At 56.9% G+C, this 22,920-nt stretch overlaps 1 protein-coding gene across 3 annotated transcripts; it reads left to right on the forward strand.

The window, feature by feature from the left end:
* The first annotated feature begins 832 nt into the window (after positions 1–832).
* CLK3 (CDC like kinase 3) lies at positions 833–22,652 on the forward strand. Of its 3 annotated transcripts, none has more exons than XM_025389625.1 (13): positions 833–881; positions 11,724–11,875; positions 12,532–12,748; positions 14,643–14,739; positions 15,017–15,083; positions 17,388–17,504; positions 18,286–18,452; positions 19,809–19,903; positions 19,996–20,125; positions 20,409–20,491; positions 21,047–21,126; positions 21,377–21,467; positions 22,158–22,652. In XM_025389625.1, exons 2-13 carry the CDS (start codon positions 11,724–11,726, stop codon positions 22,332–22,334), a joined length of 1,473 nt encoding a protein of 490 aa, XP_025245410.1. In that variant the 5' UTR covers positions 833–881; the 3' UTR covers positions 22,335–22,652. The 3 variants fall into 3 exon arrangements, with proteins under 3 accessions (XP_025245410.1, XP_025245408.1, XP_025245409.1); XM_025389624.1 differs by lacking the exon at positions 833–881 and adding an exon at positions 7,416–8,331; XM_025389623.1 differs by lacking the exon at positions 833–881 and adding an exon at positions 7,172–8,331 and having other exon boundaries at positions 21,377–22,652.
* The last annotated feature ends 268 nt before the right edge of the window (positions 22,653–22,920 follow it).

Below are 22,920 nucleotides of genomic sequence, written 5' to 3' on the forward strand. Positions count from 1 at the left end.
AAATTATCATTGCTTACAAAATAGGCACAGTGGCTCATGCCTGTAGTCTCAGCACTTTGGGAGGCCAAGGTGGGAGAACTGCTTGAGGTCAGGAGTTCAAGACCAGCCTGGGCAATGTAGTGAGACCCCCCATCTCTACAAACAAAAACAAAAACAAACTTAGCCAGGCATGGTGATGCGTGCCTGCAGTCCCAGCTACCTGAGGCAGGGGGATCGCTTGAGTCCAGGAGTTCGAGGCTGCAGTGAGCTATGATTGCACCACTGCACTTCAGTCTGGGTGACAGAGACTGTGATGCAATCAATCAATCAATTATAAATCAACCAATAATAAATAAATAATTGCTTGCTCAATTACCGGGTGCCCGCAAACCACAAGCTGTTGAGGACAAGGAGTGATCTGATTTGACATTGCTTCTGCACACAGAAGAGGGCCAAGCATGTAGCAGATGCTCAATAAATGCATGCTGAACACATGGATGGAGAATGATGAGGCATGATGAGGAAGAGCCAGAAAATGGGAAGGAAGTATAGGATCAAGATGGGGGCATCCTAACGAGGGGGTAAGAGATTAGTTGGTTTGTATGGGAAAGACTGGGCAGTGGGGAAGACAATGGGGAGAACAGGGTTGTGGGGGGTGGAGAAGAAGGAGAGAGACAGAGAGTGCCCACCTGGGGAGGCCAGGTCCCACTCTGCCTCTGGAGTCTCTGCAATTCCTCCTCTTTAAATTTCAGGGCAACTGCCACCTGGTGCCAGCGTGTCCTCCAGTACTCAGCCATCTCCTCATGAAGCCTGGGATGTGATTCTTGTGCTTCTAGCTGTTTCCTGAGGGGCACTGGTGCCTCCAGGACCTGGAGTGTACTGGAAGAAATGGGGCAGTCCAGGTATAGCATGGACCCCAGATCACCCCCACCCCACTCCCTTTCAATGATTATTATGTCTTATGAGCTAGGACAGGGAGTGGGGCAGCGATGCCTCTTTCATGGCTGCCTGAACACACAGAACCCCTCTGTACTGGGCACTTCCACTCTCAAGCACCCTGACTTGCACCCAGCAGCTAAGGTCATCTCACCCCCACCTCCCACCTGCCCCTGGGCCAGCAGGAGGGGCTTGGCCATGTGTAGGCGAGACAGGACTTCTTGAAGCTGAAAGATTTCCCACCCCATAAGAGTCAGAATGTGAAAACCAGGAGCGCTGATACCTGGGGAAGGAAGACTGGCTCTGGTCAAGTGATTCCGGGTTTAGGGCTCTGGGCCATTCCCCCTCAGCCAGTTGGTGACAGAGGCTGGCCCACCGCCTGCTGAGAGGGCCATCTCACCCATGGTGAGAACAGAGCACCCACCCCAGCCTGGCTTGGACAGTCTGAGGATGGGCCCAAGCAGCCACCTACCAGGCCTCTTGGCCCGGGGCCACACCCACTACTGCTAGCAGCACCACCTTCTCCAGAAGTAGCCAGGTGCGCTCTGCCTCCAGGGCCTGCACACAGCCCCCCCAACACCATCTGCTCTCCCTACAGATGCTGCAAATGCTCCAAGCAGGCTCCCAGTTGCTGGGAGCTCTGGCCCAGCTCTTCTGAGAGTCTCTTGTTCACCTGGGGAGACCTCTACCCCACCCAGTTGTGGCTCAGCCTCCACCAGGGTTGTGGGGCTCCAGCCTTTACCCATGCAGCCCCTTCTTCTCTTCAGAGGCCCCAAACTCCACTTCATCTGGGTCTCAGCCCTTCCAGGAGGCCTCTCTAACCACCCTAGCCCGCAGTCTCCTCTACACTCCAGGCGATGACTCTGAACCAGCGCCTGGCTGCACACTAGCAGGGGGGCCAGTTATGTGAGGACGAGGATGGTGCTCTCTGGAGTCTCACTGTGTGGACGCGCTGCTAGAATCTGTCTCTCCTTGTCATTCTCCTTTCCTCTGTGCCCCTAGATCCCCTCGCCCTACATTGGAATCCCCCAGGAATGGGGCCCAGGCTCCCTTGCCTCTGCCCCCTGGTACAGATGGGCATGGCCTGGATCAGCTAATGCCCAGATTCCCTTTCCCGTGGGGCTGCCCCTGCCAGCTGTCTTGACCAACCTCAGTGAGCATCAGTAACTGTTCCTGCAGATGGACTGTGTCCTGAGCCTGGGCAGGGGTCTCAGCTGCTGGCATGGAGACTCTGTCTGGGTCCCAAAGCTCCTGGGCCCTGCCTCCATCCCAGCTCTGCTCTTGGATCTGCAGGCCTGGCACCAGCATCTCCTGTGGATACACTTGGTCCAGAATCCTGGGGTCTCCTTCCAGCTTCCAGACCACACTGGGGTAGTCTAGGCAGACCCTTGATGCCTCAGGGCATGTTGTGGCAGGGTCCTGGCCCCAACTCAAGTTATGACTCTGAACAAGCTCTCCTCTGCCCTCTGGTCTCAGTTTCCCATCTGAACCAGGAGGGAAGTCACTGAATGATCCCAGGGTATTCCCAAATGTTGGAAGAGGATCCCTCTCTGGGCTGGACTAAGCCCCTGTGCTGCCCTCCTTCTCCAGATAATGCTCCAATAATGAGGACCAGAGAATAAAGTGTAGGGCAGGGTCAAAGGTATGGCAGGGCCAGTGCTCACGGCCTGCCATGCACCCACTTGGGGTATCCCCGGGCTGGGCTCTGGGCCAAGAGGCTGTTGGGTCATCTGGTCCAAACGCCGCTGGGCCTTTTCCACTTCTGTCTGCAGCAGCAGGATCCTGTGGGTAGAAGGGACTGTCTGCCTGTTCCCTGCCACCCTACCCCTCCCCCACAGCCCAGCCCCACTCACTTGTCTTCTATGTCCTGGTCTGGCCTCCTCCACTCAGCCTGTCCCTGGGATCCCTGCCTTTGGTGCCTCTCCTGCTCCAGGCAGGCCAGGGAGCACTCCACCTGCTGGGAGGAGGCTGAGTGGGAGGGTCAAAGGCAGCACAGAGCCTCGGATAGGTAGGCGTAGCTTCCCTGCCTCCCACCAGGCAGGGCAGTGTCTGCAGCCTCTGATAACACAGGCGGACTGGCAGCCAACAGCCCAGCTGACAGCCCAGCATGGACCCGTGCCCTGGGGCCCTGAGGGGCTGCTTTCGGCTGTTATCTATCACGACACGCTCCAGCTGTGCATCCTCTGCCTCCAGCTGGGCCCGAGATACACTGCCTCTCCAGCTGCTCTCCAGCTGCTGATGGGTTTCAGGGTGGAGGCCAGCAGAACTGCTGTGGCATGCTAAAGGGCGGGCAGACATGAGGTTGTCAACTAGGTCCCAAGGGTCCCCCAGGCCTAGTAAGGGAGCAGTGGCTCCAGGAGGGCCAGCTGTGAGCTAAGACACGGAGTCACTGAAGGCTTGGGTAACTGGGCCATCACACGGTCCCTTTCCCTCACACGAGATAGGGATGTCCCTACCCTCACACGAGGTAGGGATGCTGGTAATCTTCCCAAGAACCCTCAGCCTGCACAGTCATCTCCCCCTCTCTGGGGATCGCCTGTTTCACTTGGAGAGATTGCGCTTCTAAGGAAGCTCTTCAGTCTATGGAGCTAAAACCAGCCCCTCCCTCCCTCAGATTCTCCCTGGGGGGCCACAGGGACCCTGGCCCTTCCTTCACCTCCAGCGCTGTCCCTAGCCACCACGAGCATATGCCTCCCAGGCAACACCCTGCATCCTTCCAGGGGTACCATTCAGAGACATCTCTGTTCAACACCGCAGCCTTGCTGGGGACTCCATTTCTCTTCCTCTGGGTGCCCCAGACCCCGGCAGGCCTCCCTGAGAATATGGCACTAGATGTGGACACCGGCTCTGCGCATTCTGGAGCTTTCAGCCTGCTAAGGACATCTTGGTAGCTCAGGGGACCTCCTTTCAGCTACAGAAAGCCCAGGAAGAAGGAGTGGGGGAGGACAGGGCCTCACTTTCTGCTTTAGGACCAGCTGAGTCCCAGCTCATGCTCTCGCCTCTGCAGCACAAGGGCTTGCTCCGAAAGGGCCTCCAGCACTGCCCAAAGATGGTTGGCCAGCTCGGCCCTCTGCCGCCTGCTTTCTGCCAGCTGCTCCCACTGGTCCTTCTCTGACTGCCTCCAGTCCTGCTCGGGGGCCCTGTTGGAGCATCTGCCAGGGAGAGCGGAGCCAGACTTCAGCCCGGAGCCAAGGGAGCTGCCGTGCCCAACTTCCCTATGCTCACCTGCACCCTTCAGTGGGGCTTGGTGGGCAGACATGGTCCAATGCCCCAAAGAAATAGGAGCTCTGGAGACAGCGGGCAGGGCTGGGCATCAAGTCCATAGGCTCTGCCTCAGTGGGCCCTGAGAGCAGGACAGATCAGGGGCAGTCCTGGCTTCCCAAAGCACCAGGCTCTGAGGCCTCTTCTCAGACTCAGAATTGAGGCAGTGTGGCTGAGCACGCACTAAAACCCTTCAACCCTGATCCTCTGGCCCGAAAGTCTCCTGGTGATTGGAACTTCACTAAACACCAGCCTCAACTCCACTAAAGAGTTCTCAATTCCCTGTGGTTTCCATGAGCTGTGGGTGCTGCCAGGGGTGGCCACTTGCTAAATAAACACAAACCCCATTATCCTCACAGCAGCAGGTCTGGGGAGGTGGAGGAGGCACTCCTGAAGGGAAGCTGGTGCCCAAGTTTGGCAGGGAGTCCCGTGAGGAGCTGCAATTCCCACCCAACACTGTCTGCACCAGAGCCCCATTCCCCCTTCCAGTGTGGGAGTCTGGAAATGGCAGGGAAGCATTTGGGGGACCCCACAGTTTAGCTATGATGTGGGTGTCAGAGCCTTTAAGTCAAGTCACTGCTCAGGTACCTCTCTGCCTTCCATAGCTTCAGCTGTAAGATGGAGGCCCTGACGGATCTCTCACCCACCAGCTTGGTGAGGGAGGTCAGAGGGTAGACAGGGACTGTTCTGCCAGTGTTGCCATCCCTACACCCCTCACCATCACCCTCCTCACCTCTAGGGTCTGGGCCCAAGTCCACTGCCTCCCGACTCCCAACCCTGGGCATGAGGCACCCTGCCCAGGCTCTGAAAGTACACAGGCGTTGTCTTCACCTAAGCAGTGGGTACACCTGGCACCTCTACCACCCCCACCCTGACCTCCCCACTCCTCACATTCCCAGGCCTTCTCCACTCAGGATGGCACCATCGCCCACTAGGCCTTCTCCCCACTGGACAGCTTGACTCTCCTCTCCCTTTACTCCAGGCCCAGGCTCCTGCAGCCCCTCCAATAATTGCCTCCCCTCCAAAATATCACTGCCACACAAGGCTTCTCTAAGATGGACCATGAAGACTGGCCCTGCCCCCACCTCCCGTACTGGGCACAGTTCCCACAATGCCACTGTGCCTAGGCACTGTCTTGCCAGTCAGTAGTGACGGGTTTTCCATGGCAGCCCCCTGCCCTTAGTGAGAACCTGAGCTGTGCCCAGCTTGGTCTGGGAGGGGCTCATGGTCCACAGAATGGAGTGCACATGCAGGCCAGATTGTCCTGAGCAGGGGGGCAGGCCAGGGCAGCCCCAGGAAGGCTTTCCAGGGAGGTGACCCTGGGGCCAAGGCTCAGAGGTGAATCAACTGCCTCCAGAGAAGTCACAGTCAGATGAGGCAGACAGAGGAGAGAGTAAGGACAATAGGACAAGGAGGGCATCAGAGCAGCTGGGCCTGGCAGGCAGTGAGCTGAGCCCTAAGCTCGGTGGAAGTGGAGGTGGGGGGCAAAAGGGAGACCAAGAGGGGTGAGAAGAGCTGTGGGGTTTGGGAGGATGCAGGGCAGCGGCACCTCCCCAGGTGCCCTTGAGATATGCTGCAGTCCTCACCTCCACAAAGGCTGAGGACTGAGACAGGAGCTTGGGCCTGAGGGGCAGTGGAGGTGCAGCAAGCCTCTTCTGGGGTGGGGATGGGAGAGGAGGAGTTACCCAAACCTCACCTGGGGGCACATCTTTCTCCAAGTGTCTGAAAGCTGTGAAAGCCACAAAAGAATGAAACTCTAAGGGTAGAATGCCAGGCAGGATGGCCTCCAGGCTGCAAAGTGTGGAGAGGGAGAGAGCTGGGAGATAGCTTCTTTTCCACCTCAGAAAAAGAGAGTTGCTTCGTGACTGGGAGGCAGGGACTCCTGGATTCTTAATGGTAGGCAGTTTGGTAGGAAGGTGACTAACTTACCCCATCAGAGCCTGGAGCTCAGGGCAGGGCTGGGGACAGGAGCTTCTCTGAGAACATCCATTCCTCAGGGCTGGTATCCTGGAGCCATGGAAACTCAGGCAACACTAAGTGGTGGGAGGAGGAGACACCACAGAGGCCTTCCACCTCATCTGAGCTGATGAAACCCTGGGATGGAACCTGGCTAGTGTGGCTGAGGCCATGGGGACCAGGCAGGAATGGCATCTCAGACAGCCTGGGATTTTTCAAAATCTTCAGCTTTTGAGGTAGGACCTTATGGGGCAGGACCTCAGCAGCCGATCTGGGTCACCCACTGTACACCGAAGCGGCTCCTTTCTTTTTTGAGATGGAGTTTCGCTGTTTTGCCCAGGCCGCAGTGAAGTGGCCTGATCTCGGCTCACTGCAATCTCTGCCCCCCGGGTTCAAGTGATTCTCCCACCTCAGCCTCCCCAGCAGCTGGGACTACAGGCGCGTGCCACCACGTCCAGCTAATTTTTGCATTTTTAGCAGAAATGGGGTTTCGCCATGTTGGCCGGGCTGGTCTCGAACTCCTGACCTCAGGTGATCCATCCACTTCAGCCTCCCAAAGTACTGGGATTACAGGCGTGAACAACCGCGCCTGGCAGATATTTTTTATTGTTTTTTGAGACAGGGTCTCGCTCTGTCGCCCAGGCTGGAGTGCGGTGGTGTGATCACAGCTCATTGCAATCTCAACCCCCTGAGATCAAGCGATCCTCCTGCTTCAGTCCGCTGCAAGGGGCTGGAACTACAGGCACGCGCCACCAAGTCCGGCTAATTTTTGTAATTTTTTGGAAGGGGACCTAGTTTTGAATTAGCGTCTATTGTTTACTTCCGGTAGCCGTGGTGGAGCTGGCAGAGATTTGGGGGATACTAAACACCCCTACAAATCATGCTGTGAGATCCCCCGTTTCAGAGAGAGCCGCTGGCGAAGGACTTGAAGCACAGTCGCAGCTTGGAAGGGGGGCCCCCCTGCGACAGCGTCCCGCGTCAGGGGCGGGCCCAGCCCCGCGGGGGAGTGGGTATGGGCTGGGCAGCTGCTGGCCGGCCGGTGGGGAGCCCCACGGTGGTGGGGAAACCCTTGGCGCCCCCGCGGAGCGGTCCCGAAGAGGGGGCGGTGCCTGGAGGGATGGTCCGCCCCGACTGAGGGTTTCTAGCCCTCGCGTGGCGTGGGGACAATTAGGCGCCACGCCCTGTCGCTCCGCTGCACGACGCTCGCCAGGCCGGGGACGCCACTCCCAGACCGGGAGGGACGCGCACGCTCACAGTGAGGTCTCTCAAAAGAGCCCCACCTCAGTTTTCTCATCTGCAAAGTGGGGCCTCGTAATCCTGCCCGACCTGGCGCAGGACAGTAGGTGTCAGGGATTTTGGTGACCTCACGCTCGAGGCCTCTGCAAAACGGGGCTGTCCAGTGGCCCGGAGATGCGGCTGGCGGGGGTTTTGTCTGGCGGGGGAGTCTTAACGGAGAGGCCACGCAGGCTGGCAGGAAGCTGCTCCACCCGAGGGGGCTCAAGGAGAGGGGATCTCCTCCCCGCCAGACCCCGGCCCCGCCGACAGGCCCCGCCAGAGTAGCTCTAGGGTGTCTTCCCAGCAACTGCCCCGCACGCACTGGCTAGCTGGGAGCCCCACCACGGCTTTCGAAAAACCCGCACACACCAAGACAATGTGTCGTTCGCTCGTTTCGCGCAAGCGGAGTCGCGTCCGCCTTCCCGAGCCCCAGCGCACAGACCTCAGGCCGCTCTCGCGCTCTCCGGGGCCCCGAGAACAATGCCCGTCCTCTCCGCGCGCAGAAGGGAGTTGGCGGACCACGCGGGGTCGGGGCGACGGAGAGGGCCCAGCCCCGCGGCCGGGTCGGGGCCCCACGTCTCGGCTCTGAGAGCCCAGCTGGCCCGGGCCGCGCACCTGTCAGGTCGGGGAACCTACGTGCGCCGCGACACGGCGGGAGGCGGGCCGGGCCGGGCCCGTCCCCTTGACCCTCCCGGAACTAGTCTCCCAGGCCGCGGCGCCCACCGGAGCGGAGAGGGCTGGTGTCCCGGAGCCTTCGAGTCGGGGGCTAGAGCGGCCAGGCCTCCGAGCCGGGTCGAGCCGGGGCTCGCGACGCCTGCGTCACGCGAGGGGGCGGGGCCGCCACGGGCGGAGGTCGCAGCCGGAAGCGGAAGAAGCGCTCGGAGCGGGGAGTGGGGCCTAGCTGCAGCCGGAGCCTGGGAGACGGTAAGTGTGGGCTGGGGACCGCGGCGGCGACAGCGGTGGCGGCGGCCGGGGGTGAGTCGGCGGGGCAGGCGCGCTGGTGCCATTCGGTCTCGGCTTACTCCCTTTCTTTCTCCTCTTCAGCCCACCTCGGGCCGCGGCCTCGACCTCTCACCCCTGACCCGCTGCTTCTGCCCCGGAGGGCGGTCACTGCAGACCCTGACCTCGATTCCGCGGTGTTGAAGGCGGAGCCTGAACGGTCTCTGGGGCCGCTCAAGAGTCCAGTTTAGGCTTTGTGCCTGCCCGCGGAATGGGGTCGGGTCCGACGTGGAATAGCCAGAGACCCTTCAGACACCTCCCCTACCCCTGGCTTCAGACTTGGTCCACAGACGACTCCTCCCTTGGCGGCCTGGAGTTTGATTCTGGCCCAGTTCGGCTTTGCCTCTGCCCCCAGGTTTCCCCTCGGCGCCACTGGTGGCGGTTACAGGAGAGGGGACTCTGAGACCCCTGGGACCTGGCGCGGCAAGAAGGGACGCGAACTATAGCGCAGGCCCCCTTGTGTGTTTTGTTGTGGTGATGGAGCCGCTCCAGCCCGGGGGATGGGCTAGGCCAAGCTGACAGTACAAATCCCCTGGCTGCTCCTCCGTCCTGCCGGGAGTCTCTAGCTTTAGTTCCGGGTGTGGGTGCCCTGATGTGGAGCTGGGGTGGAAATTGCCTGAACCAGGCCCCCAGCAGAGGCGGAGTTGGCGGCCTTCCAGCTTCCCTCCTTGATGTCCTTGAAAAGAAGAAGCGTTTCACCCGTTGGTGGTGGAGGCTTGCTAGGTGGCAGGTTTGAGGTTGCAGTGGTAGGGCAGTGCCAGCCAAAAATAACCATGGGTGCTGGGGTGGCTGGAATCTGGGAGGGCAGCCGCTGACCTGGCTGGCTGCACTTCTAGTCAGCCCAGTTCTCTGGCCAGGAACAGCAAATGAGAAGCCGACAAGGCCTGTACTCAAAGTTGACATCCCTGGCTTGGTTTCCTTCACATCACCATTTTCCTTATTGTGCAGAGCAGAGCTTCCCAAAGCATAATTGTGGCCTTTAGCTGCTTTTTAAACAAGCTGTTTGCTGAGGTTTTAGAGAATCAGAAATAATTGAGAAATAGGCCCTAGAGCCCTGGCTGGAAGGATAATATCTGCTATTTCCAATATTTTACTTGCCTAGAATGTGTTAAAGGAAGGATACTCTTTATTACTGCTTTGTGTGCGGTACCTTATAACTCTCATACTTCTCAGCTCTTTTGCCAGGCTGGGAAATGTTATCTCCGTTTTCCAGGCATGCTAACCAAGGCCTAGAGTGCCTTGTCTAAGGTCATGAAGCTGGTATGTGACAGCACTAGGATTTAGTTTAGAGTTTTCTGCCAGAGCTCTCTCCTCCCAGTTTCCTTGGAAGGGACTTATAAAATGTCTGTAAGGCATTTAACACACCCCTGAAGTGTTACCTGGAACTTTTAAATGATTCATGAAAAGCTGCCACTAGTACCTCTGTGGGCACAAAGCTGTGCTAGGCATTTCACTTACAGGACAGACATATTTTATCCTCATAGAACCTTGTAAGAGATTACTATTCCCTTGATGCAAGAGGAAGCTGATGGTCAGAGTAGTGTAATAATTTGTTCAAAGGCACACAGCTAGAAGTAGCATGCCATGATTCAGATGGACATCTATAAGACTCTGAAATTGTGCTCTCCATTGATGTGAATATGTATGGACATAAGAATCTTCTAGGTCCCAGGAGGGAGTCTTTGACCTGGTGTGACCGTGACCTTGTCCTCCAGTTCTGGTGTTTGTCTGCCCAGTGAGGATGGGCAGGATCATACTTGCCTTATGGCATGATATGTGCCCTGGCCAGTGGAGCATCTTCTGGGTCAATTAGTGGGATGTGAGTTACTGCTTTCATTCCATAACTTGGGCACCTGACCCAGAGTAATTGCAGGAAAACAGTGAAACATTAGTCAACTGATTACCAAAACAACAAATCTAAGCTTCTGGGGAGGTGATTTTACAAAATGTTTATCTCCAAAGACTTCCCAGGTAAATGGGGGAAGACATGTTAGTGGGGAGATGGAGGGCTTTCTTAGGGACACAGAGAGGCTCCCAGGGGTGTGGTCACATAGGCCTCACTGTCCTGCTCATGCATGGGGAGCTGTTCTATGCTGATCTCCTCTTGACGGACCCTGCTGATGAGATGGGGCAGCCTCAGTGGGTTTGTACAAAATGTGCTTGGCCAGGCAAGCTCAGGACTGACCATGACTGGAGGTTGGCTGTGGCCAAGTGTGAGTGTTGGGAAGAAGACTGGCTCCATGGAGGCAGTCGGGTTCATGTATGGGTGGAGCAGGTTGCTGGCCTCACATAGCCAGCTTTCTCCGCTGGTGGCGGATCCAGCCTGGCAATTTCATGTGGTGGATATAAGTCCTCACTGAACAGGGATAGTAAGGCAAGGCTCTTTTACCTGCCAGACGACTAACCCTCTGGCTATTCTGAGATAGGCGTAGGGTAGGATACTAGAGCCGGAGAGCTAGAAGAAGGGACAGTAATGGTACTGTAGGATAAAGGCAAGGCACCTGGCAGGGCACTGTGGTGGTGTAAAAGGGTACTAAATGGGCCTCTGGCAAGAAAGTTGGATACTCTGAGGACCTTGGCATCCTACCCAGTGCTGAGACCCAGGATGAGCCAGCAGGGGCTGGACAGACCCCCTGGGTCCACGTCTCCTTGGGTAGACCCTCCTTGGGTAGCCCTCAGGAGGGCTATGGAATGTTTCTGAGGCCTGTGTGCCTCTTTCTCCAAGGGCTGCTCTTCTCGTCTCTGTTGTGGCTCCTCATGCTCACTTGTGGTCCTTACTTCCTTGAATGGGATCCAGTTCAGGGCCTCAGCCAGACAGCGTTCAGCTTCTCAAACTTGAGGTCTTTGAGCCCTCGCCTCCCGTGTGTTGGCTCCATGCCAACAGCCCTTTACCTGGCCTCTGGCTTTATAGAGCATTCACTTCACGGGACTCCCCAGGCGGGAGGGAATGGAGTGCAGGAGGCTCCCCTTTCTCCTGCCTTTGATCTCCCTGCGGTAGTGTTCACCGTCCCAGGGTTCCTGCCTCAGTCCCTGGCCCTGGCTCACCCAGTTCCCTGAGCACTCAGGCCACCAGGCCAGTGATGCTCTGCTGGGAGGCAGCTGTTTGTTTGTTCACTGGCAGAGAAGGTTGTTTCCCATTGTCTGCTGTTTGACCAGTGTGACCTCAGAGTTCTTCTTGCTTCATAAACCTCTGGGAGGGGCCACCTCCAAACAGAACAATGGGCCTCTTCAGGAGCAACCGGGAAGCCCCAGGCAGCCCCATGGCTGGAGGTGGCTGGCTGTGTATTTAGCAGGGCTTTCTGTTCCTCGTGGTCTAGATGCATCACTGTAAGCGATACCGCTCCCCTGAACCAGACCCGTACCTGAGCTACCGATGGAAGAGGAGGAGGTCCTACAGTCGGGAACATGAAGGGAGACTGCGATACCCGTCCCGAAGGGAGCCTCCCCCACGGAGATCTCGGTCCAGAAGGTGAGAGGAAACTAGATAGGAGGGAAAGGCTCCTTCTGTCAGCTGGGCTCAGCTGTGGCAACTCCAGACTCCTTGAGATGACTCCATCCCCACCCAGCTGTCCTTGGATCCCTGCCCTGTCCTGTTTGGGCTCCTCCACTAACCTCACCTGCATGCCTTGGCCTCAGCAGTAGCTGCCTTCCTTGTCGCCCAGTCTTTCTCTGTTTTGGAGTGCCTTTCTCCCTACACATTCCCCCATTTTCTAGGCTGGCAACTTTCCTGCTTAACCTCCTAAGCCTTCCTCGGTGAGGATTAGGAACATAACCTCACCCCTGGAAAGGTTGTTCCCTGGGCCTATCTCAGCCCCCAGGCCAAACTTAAGAGTTGCAGCAGGCCACAGGGAACTCTGGAGGGTGTAGAACCCTTGGAGGCCCTCTACCATACTCCCCTTCCCCTGTACCCCTCCTCCTATGGCTGGAGGATGCTGCTGTTGGACAGGGCTCTGGAGGGCAGGCTTAGTACCTTTGCACCCTCCCCTCTCAGCCATTTCCCACCAGTCTGGATGCTTTTAGCACAGGCTGTCCCCCTTCAGCCCTTTACAGTAGCCCTACCACAGGTCTCTTGCCTGCTAACAGCAAGGACCCAGCTGACCAGCATCCCCATCCCCCTTTTGGCAGCCATGACCGCCTGCCCTACCAGAGGAGGTACCGGGAGCGCCGTGACAGCGATACATACCGGTGTGAAGAGCGGAGCCCATCCTTTGGAGAGGACTACTATGGATCTTCACGTTCTCGTCATCGTCGGCGATCGCGGGAGAGGGGGCCATACCGGACTCGCAAGCACGCCCACCACTGCCACAAACGCCGCACCAGGTCTTGTAGCAGCGCCTCCTCGGTGAGTGGTAGCCAGAGTGTGCTGGCTGGGGCTTAAAGGCCTCATCTCTTCCTAGCCTTCTCTCAGGCTGGCTGGTCCGGGTGAGTACTGCCAGCCCTGTGCACGTGCACTGGTGTGCGTGCATGTGTGTGTGTATGTGTTGTCTGGTCCAGGTGCAGGGCTGATCACAGGGTCCTGACCCCTGTGTCTTTTGGCCCCTTCCAGTGGCAACTATAGGAACTCTGGCTCCGATGCTGGCTGGCCTCTGGCCTGTCTATGTCTACACAGTGCTCTAGACACAGACCACGTGGTGCAAGTGGCTGGGGACACTTCTTAGGACACTTCTTAAGGATCCTAGTAGAGTGGCTGGTATGGTGGTCTGCAGCTATATGGCTTGGTCCTTCCCACCCAGAGACTGCCTCCTCGTGTAACTGAGTGCTCTGATGTGGACTGCATCCACCTCTGCGTCTCATCTGCATACCCCTTCCCAAAGGCCCCCAGTCTGGAGTGCCTCACAGGACGGGAGGATTTGCCTGTCAGCCAGCTCAGACTGGGAACTTCCCTTCTAATCTCCAGCCAGGCCCTCTCCAGCCGAGCCTCTTTATGAGGGGCAGTCGCGGTGAGGAGGGGCAGGTGCCTGTGTGATGGGGCATGTGAAGAAATGGTGGAAAGGCTGCTGCCCCAGGCCTTGTCCAGTTGCAGGCCACATGCCCAGAGCGGGGCCTGGCCAGTATTCCTAGCACGGAGGGTTGTAAGGTCTCTGGAGCCCTCACTGCGCTCAGTTCCCTGGGGAAGGAAAGCCAGTTGTGTATTTCTGAGGTTACGTGCGGTCTTCTCTTCTCCCCCATCCCTCTTCCCTGCCTCCCCCCTGCCGGCCTTGAGGCCCCTGAGGAGCGGTGGAGAGGCCAGGCGTCTTCTCTGCCCAGCTCTTTCTGTGACTTCTTTGAGTGGCCACAGGTTGAGGGTTGACTGTGCGGGCGATTGCAGCATGGCCCTTTGGCCTCTTTGCACACTGCCACATGCTGCCACAGGATGGCAGTGCAGGTCTGGCTCTGCTTCTCTGTTTGGTGCCCTCTTATCGATCGTCGTGAGGCTTGGGATGGGCCTAGATTGTGAGCAGCACAGGTGCCAAGGCCAGGGCAGGAGCTGGCATGGGGCCTGTGTGGGCCATTGTGGTAGGAAGCCTTGCAGTTGACCGGCCCAGAGGATCCAAGGCTGCTTTCCTGCTTGAGGCTGGTGGCAGGAGGGCTGCTGACGGAAGGCTGTTTCTGGTAGTGATGGTGAAGTCTGGCCAAGGATGCCGTCTGGAGGCAGGTAGCAGCTTGGCTCTGAGTGGCAGCTGTCAGGCATGTGCAAGTCTGCGTGGGCGAACAGAGGCAGGCAAGGACAGGCTGGGCATTCTGCAGCTGAAGCCGGAGCAGCCGCTGACCAGTCTGGATGGTTGGACCCAGGCGGGGCCAGCTGCCTTCTTGCGCCACCGTTCTCACTGCATCTTCCGCTCTGGCCAAAGCCACATGGGAGGGCCTGGGAGGGAGAGACTCGGAGGAGGAGGAGGAGGGAGTCGGGGCGATGGCTCTCCTCACAGCGTGGCCCTCAGCAGCAGAGGCAGGTCGTCTTCCTGAGCGTTTGTGGCGCTCCTCTTAGAGATAATGTCCGAGTTTTCTTTACATACCTGTAGCTGTTTTTACTTTTCTGTTTTTGAAGTCAGTTTGTGTCTTGACGTGTCCCTTGCAATATCCCTATCGTTATATATGCTGTGTGCCTTATGAAATGCTGGGATCTGGAAAATCCAACCAACCAACCCACCGGCTCCTCACCGTCTCCACCTCTGCCTTTGACTGACACCTCAATCTGTCAATCGGAACCGCCTACCATGCGATTGGTCGGATGGCGTTTCGGGGGGCGGTGCATGCAGAGAAGCCAACAGAGCAGTAAGCGCAGCAGCCGGAGTGTGGAAGATGACAAGGAGGGTCACCTGGTGTGCCGGATCGGCGATTGGCTCCAAGAGCGATGTACAGCCACCTTTCGTAAAACTTTACCTCTCTACTTTCTACCCCCCTTGTTAGATGAGACCTCTCCTGCCTGGAGGGGCCTCTAGTGCGCGTGGTGCCTTAGCGGGGCCACCAGTAATTGCCTGAATGACACAGACACTAGCAACTTCCATTTTAAAGAGTGTAGCAGTGAGAGAGAAACCTTTTTTGTTTTTGAGAATTTGAATGCTGTGAACTTGCAGGAGCTGCCAACTCCCTGCCCTCCAGATTCTCATGCCCAATTTCTTTTCTCTCCTAGATGAGATTGTGGGGAACCTGGGTGAAGGCACCTTTGGCAAGGTGGTGGAGTGCTTGGACCATGCCAGGTGAGCGAGCTGGGGCAGTACAGCTGGCTCTGGATGTGATCTTCCTGGGAAGAGCTGGCCTGAGTTCTTGAGGGTGGCAGCTATCAGAGCTTAACTTTTTTCTTTTTGAAGGGTGGCATCAAAGTAGGGTTCTGACCTGTCCATGTTGGGGTTTTGCTGATCCCCTGTAATAAGGGAGAAATTCTTGGGTCCTGCAGGTATGTGGCAACACTGCCCAAGAATTGTTGCTCAGTGAAAGGTTCTGCTCTAATCTCTCTACTTCTCCAGGACTGTAGTGGTGGATATCAGAACAAGACCAAGGCCCCAGCTCCCCTATGGCTTGGAGCTGTGATAACTTTTAGGTTCTTGGCCTGGCAAGGGGCTAGGAGTACCACCAAGCCCAGCCCTAAGGGCATAAGTCCCATCCCCTGAGGGTCTGCCTTTGAGGCTGTGCAGATCTTAGTCGAGAGAAACATGACCCTGGGCTTTCTCACCAAGCAGGCCGCTGCCTTCTTCAGTGTGGCTAGGGTAGTGTGCGGTCTCTGCTGAGTGTGCCCAGGAGAGTGGGGTATACCTATGTGTGTCATGCTGCACCTCACTCTCTCCCAAGCCCAACAGTGCAGTAGTTTTGTTCCTTCACCATTCCACAAGACTGGAACATTTGCTTCCTCTCATATAGGTCTGGGTTGGGGAGGCCACCTCCAGGGAGTCAGTTGCCTCCCTGCTGTAGGCTCTCTAGTTGGTTTGGCACTTCAGCTACAAAGTGCTCGTGTCCTCATTGGAGCCGCGTGCCACCCGTATGTGGCCCTCTCGCTGTTGCAGAGATGAATAAACATACTCAGGGTTTGCCTGCATCATACTCCAGTTAACGGCAGAGTTGGCCACCACTGCGCTGTAGTGCTCCTACATTAAATGGGGTACTCAGGTCATTCAGACCCAGGCATCCAGCCTTTCCTGTGGCCACAAGGTAGACTGAGAGGAAGTTTCCATTTGCTCCAAGTTTCCATGCAAATGCCTGTATGACTCAGTGCGGCCCAAGAGGTTAGGGTTGGGACCAGTGGGTGGAGGGACATGCACAGCTATACCATGGCCAGGTGGAGACATGGCAGACTCAAGTAGGCGGTCTGGGCTGCTCCTCTCTGAGGAGCTGGAGGGAAAATGAGCCTCTGGAGTTACTAGGGGGCAGGTGGAGGGTCCGGGGAACTTTTACTTTCACTCAAAGGATTCAAAGGGAGCCAGGGCCAGTGGGGGTTGTCATGCGGAGGCAGAATTCAGCTCAGTGAAAGGCAGGGTCTTATTGTAAGAGCCATGCAACTCTGGCAGGGCTGCCTTGGAAGTGATGAGCTCCCTGTGCTGAGGACTGGGATGCCACGGAGGGACCCTGTTTCAGGAGGAGGCCGGAGTGCATGACCTTTCCCCTGAGAATCTGGGAAAATAGGATAGGGAAAGAAAAGCAGGGGATTCTCTAGAAGATCCCTTTACCCTGGGCCTGTGAGCGTTAGGCACCACCGTCAGCCTCCCTGAGGCCTCAGACATGCCCTTCCAGGCTAGGGCTGTCTCACTCAAGTTCCCCACTGGACATCTGAATTCTAGCGGTCCTTTCCTGACAGGGCCTGGCAGCCAGACCTCAGCAGGTTTCCTTCTCTGCTGGCTCCCTGCAGATGGCCTCCTGGGGTGGGGCTGGGGGTGGGAAGCACAGAGCAGGGACTGTTAAAATCTTCTCTGGACACTTAAGAAGGGTTCCTGGCATTTTGTGGTCACTGATAAACGCTGTGGCAGGTAGGTGCGGCGGTAAAAGGAGTGGCCCTGGACCCCACAGTGAGAGGTACGCTTGCTGGTACCCCTACCTCTTGCCAGATCTTTACTCGATCCTGGCACCCCCATCCCTGTTGGCTCAGACTTGCAGACAAGCTCAGGAAGGTCAAGAGGTGCTGCAGGAGGGCTCTGGGTGGGATAGCCTGGCCAGGGTTGGGGCTGCCTGGCCTATAGGTTAGGTCACTATGTGAGCTCTTGGGCTGGCGCTGGGTAAGCAGGATTGGCCTCTACTCTCCCACACTCCTTTGGGAGCTGGCAGTGGCCGAGAACATAAAAGCCTAAGGCTGGCATGGATGCCAAGAGCATTAACTCACAGATGTCAGGGAGCTTGCTATTGGGTGGGCAAAGGTCTGGTGTTGCATGGGGCAGGCTGGGCATCCAGTATCTGCTTTCTTCAGTGCAGGCTGCTCCTGGAGCAGTGTTTGTTGGGAGTTGCTGGATTGGGGTGGTGGGTGGGGGAAGGACTGGGCAGCTGCTGATGAGAACCTCTGTTTCCTTCCCGGGTACCAGAGGGAAGTCTCAGGTTGCCCTGAAGATCATCCGCAATGTGGGCAAGTACCGGGAGGCTGCCCGGCTAGAAATCAACGTGCTCAAAAAAATCAAGGAGAAGGACAAAGAAAACAAGTTGTGAGTGTCTGCAAGGAGTGGGAGGGAAGCCTTCAGTGGGGCTGCTGGACCCCCAGGGGCTTAGTAGTGTCGCTTCACCCGTCTGCACTGTGCCTTCTCCCCACACTCAGAGCCAGGGGAGTGTGGCAAAGGTCTTGCTGGAAGCCTTTAGACTGCAGTCCAGGCTCCACCTCAGCTGGCTCTGTGGCCTGAGGCAGGCCTCCCAGGCCTGCATTTGTGAATTGGGGAGCTCACTGGGTTATGTTTGGCGTAAGACAAGATAAAAACATGAAGCCGTTTGGGGCTTTCACATAGTAGGAGATACCCAAAGGAGGGCCTTTCTGTGGCAAACACTGAGCACTCTCCTTCACACATTGTGCTGAGTCTGGGCAGATGGGTGAATCCAGCACACCCTCACGAAGCTCAGCAGAGTGGGCAGGTCGAGAAAAGCAGCACCAGTCCTGCAGAGTGCACTAGCACTTTCCATGTCTCCCTCAGCAACTCTGAGGCAGGGCTTCTCCCACATCATAAGTAAGGAAGCTTAGAGGGCTTGGACCAGAACTCTGGACATCTCCCCTACCCACTGCAGGAAGCTTAATCCTTGCCCAGAGCTCATCTGGGGATTGGGTGATGGCTGGTGGGGAGAAGTGCTCTTGCTGTGGTTCTCTTGCTTTGTGTGTATCTGTGTTCTGGTGTGTGACCCGGTGGCCTAGGAGAGAGTTGGGAACTGTCTTCATCTGTGAGAGGGGGTGAGGCAGGCCCCCAGCACACAGCCTGAGCCCTGCCCATCCTCCTCCTCCAGCCTGTGCGTCTTGATGTCTGACTGGTTCAACTTCCATGGTCACATGTGCATCGCCTTTGAGCTCCTGGGCAAGAACACCTTTGAGTTCCTGAAGGAGAATAACTTCCAGCCTTACCCCCTACCACATGTCCGGCACATGGCCTACCAGCTCTGCCATGCCCTTAGATGTAAGTGTCCACCCTCAAAAGAAGCATGGGCAGCCACATGCCTACAGCCAAGTCATCTGGTTACTTGTCCCCATTCATTCCAGCACGTTACTAACCATTCTCCTGGGCCTGAGGGACACCAGATCCCCTTTGGCGGAAAGGCCTGTCTTCAGGTGGGAATCTCAGTGTGAGAATGGAAAGGTTAGGGCTCCCTCCAGGGACCGCCGGACCAGCCTCTCTACCCCCAGGCACTCAGGAAGAAAACAGAAAAGAACTGCTCCAGAATTGGCCTAACCACCAACCCCACCTCCCTGCTTCATGCATGGGGTAAAAAGGTAGAAGCCTGACCTGACAGGGCCACAGGTCCTGCCCACATGGAGACCCTCTGTGCAACCCTGACTTGTCATCTCCCTGCCAGCCTTGAAAAGCATTTGGTGGTGCCAGGGCTCAGCACTGTAGGATTTGCAGTGGTTGCAGCAGTACAGAAAGGCTTCTTGGTGAAGTTGGTAGACCTTGAGCTAGAATATAGAATAGCTCAAGGTAACCCTGCATCGCTCCCCTACCCTGAGCACTGCTACTTCGTGATAGGCTGCAGGCCACTGGGGTGGGAAGCCCCACATGGATGAGAAGACGGGTGTCTTCCTCCTCCCACAGAATTTGCAAGATGGGACAGGGACAAGGTTTCCAAGCAAGGGGAACAGCTTGGTGAGGCCTGGAGCCTGTTATGGGCTGAGAATTGGCTCCAGTGGAATAGGCTATCATTGGGGAGTCGTGGGCCACACAGTTGTGAGTGAGGGTCTTGAGTGCCAGATGGAAGCCTTGAGCTGAAAAGTGACTACAAGCAGGAAGCCACTGTCAGAAGGGGCTGGATGGGAAAGGCTTCCCTGCTCATGACTAGCGATGAGAGGCGGGGCTGGCTTCCTGGGTATGCAACCTATGCACTCAGTCACACAGGACCCTGTGCTTGATTCTTAGTAACTTGAACAGGGGACCTGCATTTTCATTTTGCAAAGGGCCCTGCAAATTATGTAGCTGGTGCGGGGAAGAGGGAACCAACTCAAGGCTGTTGCTGTAGCTTTGGTGAGAGACAGGTGAGGAGGCCTGGTCTCTGCAGAGGAGAGGTGGAGGGAGGTTTTTCAAATGGCAAATTTCTTTCCCACCCCCCTGCTAAAGTATCAGAACCCTCCAAGGCCTCAAGTACAGAGAACTCTTGAGAGAGAGGCCAGCACAGAGGCAGGCTGCAGTCCAGCTCCCTGCTGAGGTGGGGGTGTGAGGAGCTCTGGCAGTTGCTGGCATTGGAGGAGGGGTCTGGCCTAGCGCTGGCAGGAGAGCCAGCTTCTCATTTGCCTACTTCCCCTTCTTTCCCTGCTCCCTTAGTTCTGCATGAGAATCAGCTGACCCATACAGACTTGAAGCCAGAGAACATCCTGTTTGTGAATTCTGAGTTTGAAACCCTCTACAATGAACACAAGGTATTGGTGGGGGTAAGGGTGAGGCCCTGCTCCAGGGGTGGGTTACCCACTGGTGTGGACTCCTGACCTGGCAGGCCTGCCTTGCTTTTCAGAGCTGTGAGGAGAAGTCAGTGAAGAACACCAGCATCCGAGTGGCTGACTTTGGCAGTGCCACCTTTGACCATGAGCATCACACAACCATTGTGGCCACCCGTCACTATCGCCCACCTGAGGTCATCCTTGGTGAGTGACTGTATGGCCTGTGACCTCGTCACACTGGACTGTTGGGAGGGTATAAACAGAGGCAGTGGCATGCCTGGCAGTCTCTGCCACCCAGGGCAGGCAGAGTTTCTCAGACCAAGACGCCAGTGTCATGAGACACAGGTGACTGACCTGGTTTTATCTGTCAGCCTTACTGAGAGGGCCTTGTAATGGGATTTGGGCAACAGTGTGGTGGCTGCCCTGTGACCTCCAGGCTGGAAGCATAGGGCCAGATCTCACAGCCTCTCCCCGTCTTGGCTTTCAGAGCTGGGCTGGGCACAGCCCTGTGACGTCTGGAGCATTGGCTGCATTCTCTTTGAGTACTACCGGGGCTTCACACTCTTCCAGGTACAGCCACCCCACATCGCTCCCCTACCCTGAGCACTGCTACTGTGATAGGCTGCAGGCCACTGGGGTGGGAAGCCCCACCTGGATGAGAAGACAGGTGTCTTCCTCCTGCCATTAGTCATCATGTGAGATTCAGAGTCTTAAGGATGTAGATGCTAAAGGGAGTGCACAAGTCAGGGGAGCTAGAACACTCAGAGTAGTCTTATGCTAGGCCGTCGAGGATGGAGGATGGGCAGGAGGTGACCTGACCTTCTAGATAAAAGGCACAGATGAATAAAGGCATCAGGATGGGCTGGGACAGGGCATGTTCTGGGCAGGGAACGAAGAGCTAACCAGAGGGAAATGCAGCCACAGCCCAGTCTACCTCCACCCACAAGGGCTGAGGAGCCTGAGCCTGAGCACAGGCTGGCAGGAGAAGCTGGGGCTGCCGCTTCATTGGTAGGTTTGCATCTCCAGGGGCAGTGAGGGCACTTGCCCATCTTTCTTGTTCCTTATTCTCCTTGAAGGGGCCAGAGCTAGGACTGACCCCCTTGCACCGTCCCTAATCTTCCACAGACCCACGAAAACCGAGAGCATCTGGTGATGATGGAGAAGATCCTAGGGCCCATCCCATCACACATGATCCACCGTACCAGGTAAGGACCCCAGTAGCCCCCCTCAGGGTTGGTATAGGGGCCTTTCTCTTCTTGGCTGTGGGTCAGCAGGGTACTGGATGTGGTGAGTCTTTGTTGGACAGTCCATGGGTCCCAAAAACCTTCCCTGTGTGCCCCTGCAAACCTGTTGCCCTGGTTCTGCTGCTGTCTTGGGAGCTGCTCTTCCCCACCTCCCACCAGAGGCTTGTCCCCCTTCTGCTCCCACACTTGACTCCACCCCCTTAATTTTCAGGAAGCAGAAATATTTCTACAAAGGGGGCCTAGTTTGGGATGAGAACAGCTCTGATGGCCGGTATGTGAAGGAGAACTGCAAACCTCTGAAGGTCAGTTTCTGGCTACCCCCAGCTCAACTCATGCCAAGGAGAGACCCCAGGCACTGGGCAGACATACAGCAGAGACAGGCCAGGCCACTAAAGGCTGCCTCCTCGATCCAGCTCTATGGGAGGCGGCACCCAAGACTGCTGGATGCTGGCAGTGGGGCTTCTTGCATACTGTCCCAGAGGGGCCCTTGGCCCTACCCCTTCCCCATAGGGTGGCTATGAATGTAATTGGGGAACACCGGAAGAGCCAGATGTCAGAAACCCTGCTGCTTCCTGTCCCTCTCTCTCTGCGAAATTTTGGGAAGGACTAGGCAGGACTGAGGTGAGGGGGAGGGAAGACCTAGACATGGCCAGGAAGCCAACTGCATTTGGTCTGTGTCAACTGCATTTGGTGCTCGGGCAAGTGAATTTCGCAGAGGTGATCTCTACCCACTTGTCAGGACTTTGCATGTGGGGGCAGAGGCATCAATCCAGCAAGACATCTAGTAGCCTGGCAAGTTCCGAGCAAAACGTTAAACACAGGCATGAAAGGAAAGGAGCTGCTCATTGTCCAGGAGGGCGGAAGTAGAGTCCTCCAAGGAGGCAACACTGCCTCCTCGATCCAGTCCAGCAAGGCTTCCCAGAGGCAAGGGGACCTGCTGTGGCTTCCCACGATCCTGCCGTCACACTGAGGCACCTTGTGTCCCTGAGCAGAGTTATATGCTCCAAGACTCCCTGGAGCACGTGCAGCTGTTTGACCTGATGAGGAGGATGTTAGAATTTGACCCTGCCCAGCGCATCACACTGGCCGAGGCCCTGCTGCACCCCTTCTTTGCTGGCCTGACCCCTGAGGAGCGGTCCTTCCACACCAGCCGCAACCCAAGCAGATGACAGGCGCAGGCCACGGCATGAGGAGATGGAGGGCGGGACTGGGCCGCCCAGCCCCTTGACTCCAGCCTCGACCACCAGGCCCCAGGCCAGAGCCACCCAATGAACAGTGCAATGTGAAGGAAGGCAGGAGCCTGCAGGGGAGCAGACTTGGTGCCCAGCTGCCAGAAAGCACAGATTTGACCCAAGCTATTTATATGTTGTAAAGTTATAATAAAGTGTTTCTTACTGTTTGTAACCCCTGGTACCAGTGTGTCCATCTCCAGGCTCCTTGCCTTCCCCTTACCTGACCTTATTAATAAAGTCTTTCTTAGCAGTTCAGCTTGTGGAGAGCTAAGTGTGAACTGGGCCAGGCACAGAAGAGCTAGGCAGGGGTAAGACCAGAAGTGGGGATGTCCTGAGCCCAGGCTGCTGAGCAGTCCTAGACGGCACCTCTGCCCTGCTGGCTCCTGTACCTCTCAGCCCCAGAGAACGTAATGGAATCAGCCCACTGTGACTAGCCAGGTGGGGTCTGATCTTCCGCAGCCTGCCAGTCCCATTACTGGCTGGGACTTTAGGCTGTATGTGCCCAACAACTATGGTCTGCTGA

Source organism: Theropithecus gelada, chromosome 7a (assembly GCF_003255815.1).
Source record: "Theropithecus gelada isolate Dixy chromosome 7a, Tgel_1.0, whole genome shotgun sequence".
In the NCBI taxonomy this organism is placed as follows: Eukaryota; Metazoa; Chordata; class Mammalia; order Primates; family Cercopithecidae; genus Theropithecus; species Theropithecus gelada.

Coding starts and splice junctions, on each gene's coding strand:
- CLK3 (XM_025389623.1), top strand. CDS start 7,888: ATGCCCGTCCTCTCCGCGCGCAGAAGGGAGTTGGCGGACCACGCGGGG. Junction 14,740..15,016: donor CGATTGGCTCCAAGAGCGAT/GTACAGCCACCT, acceptor TTTCTCTCCTAG/ATGAGATTGTGGGGAACCTG. Junction 20,126..20,408: donor CCCACCTGAGGTCATCCTTG/GTGAGTGACTGT, acceptor CTTGGCTTTCAG/AGCTGGGCTGGGCACAGCCC.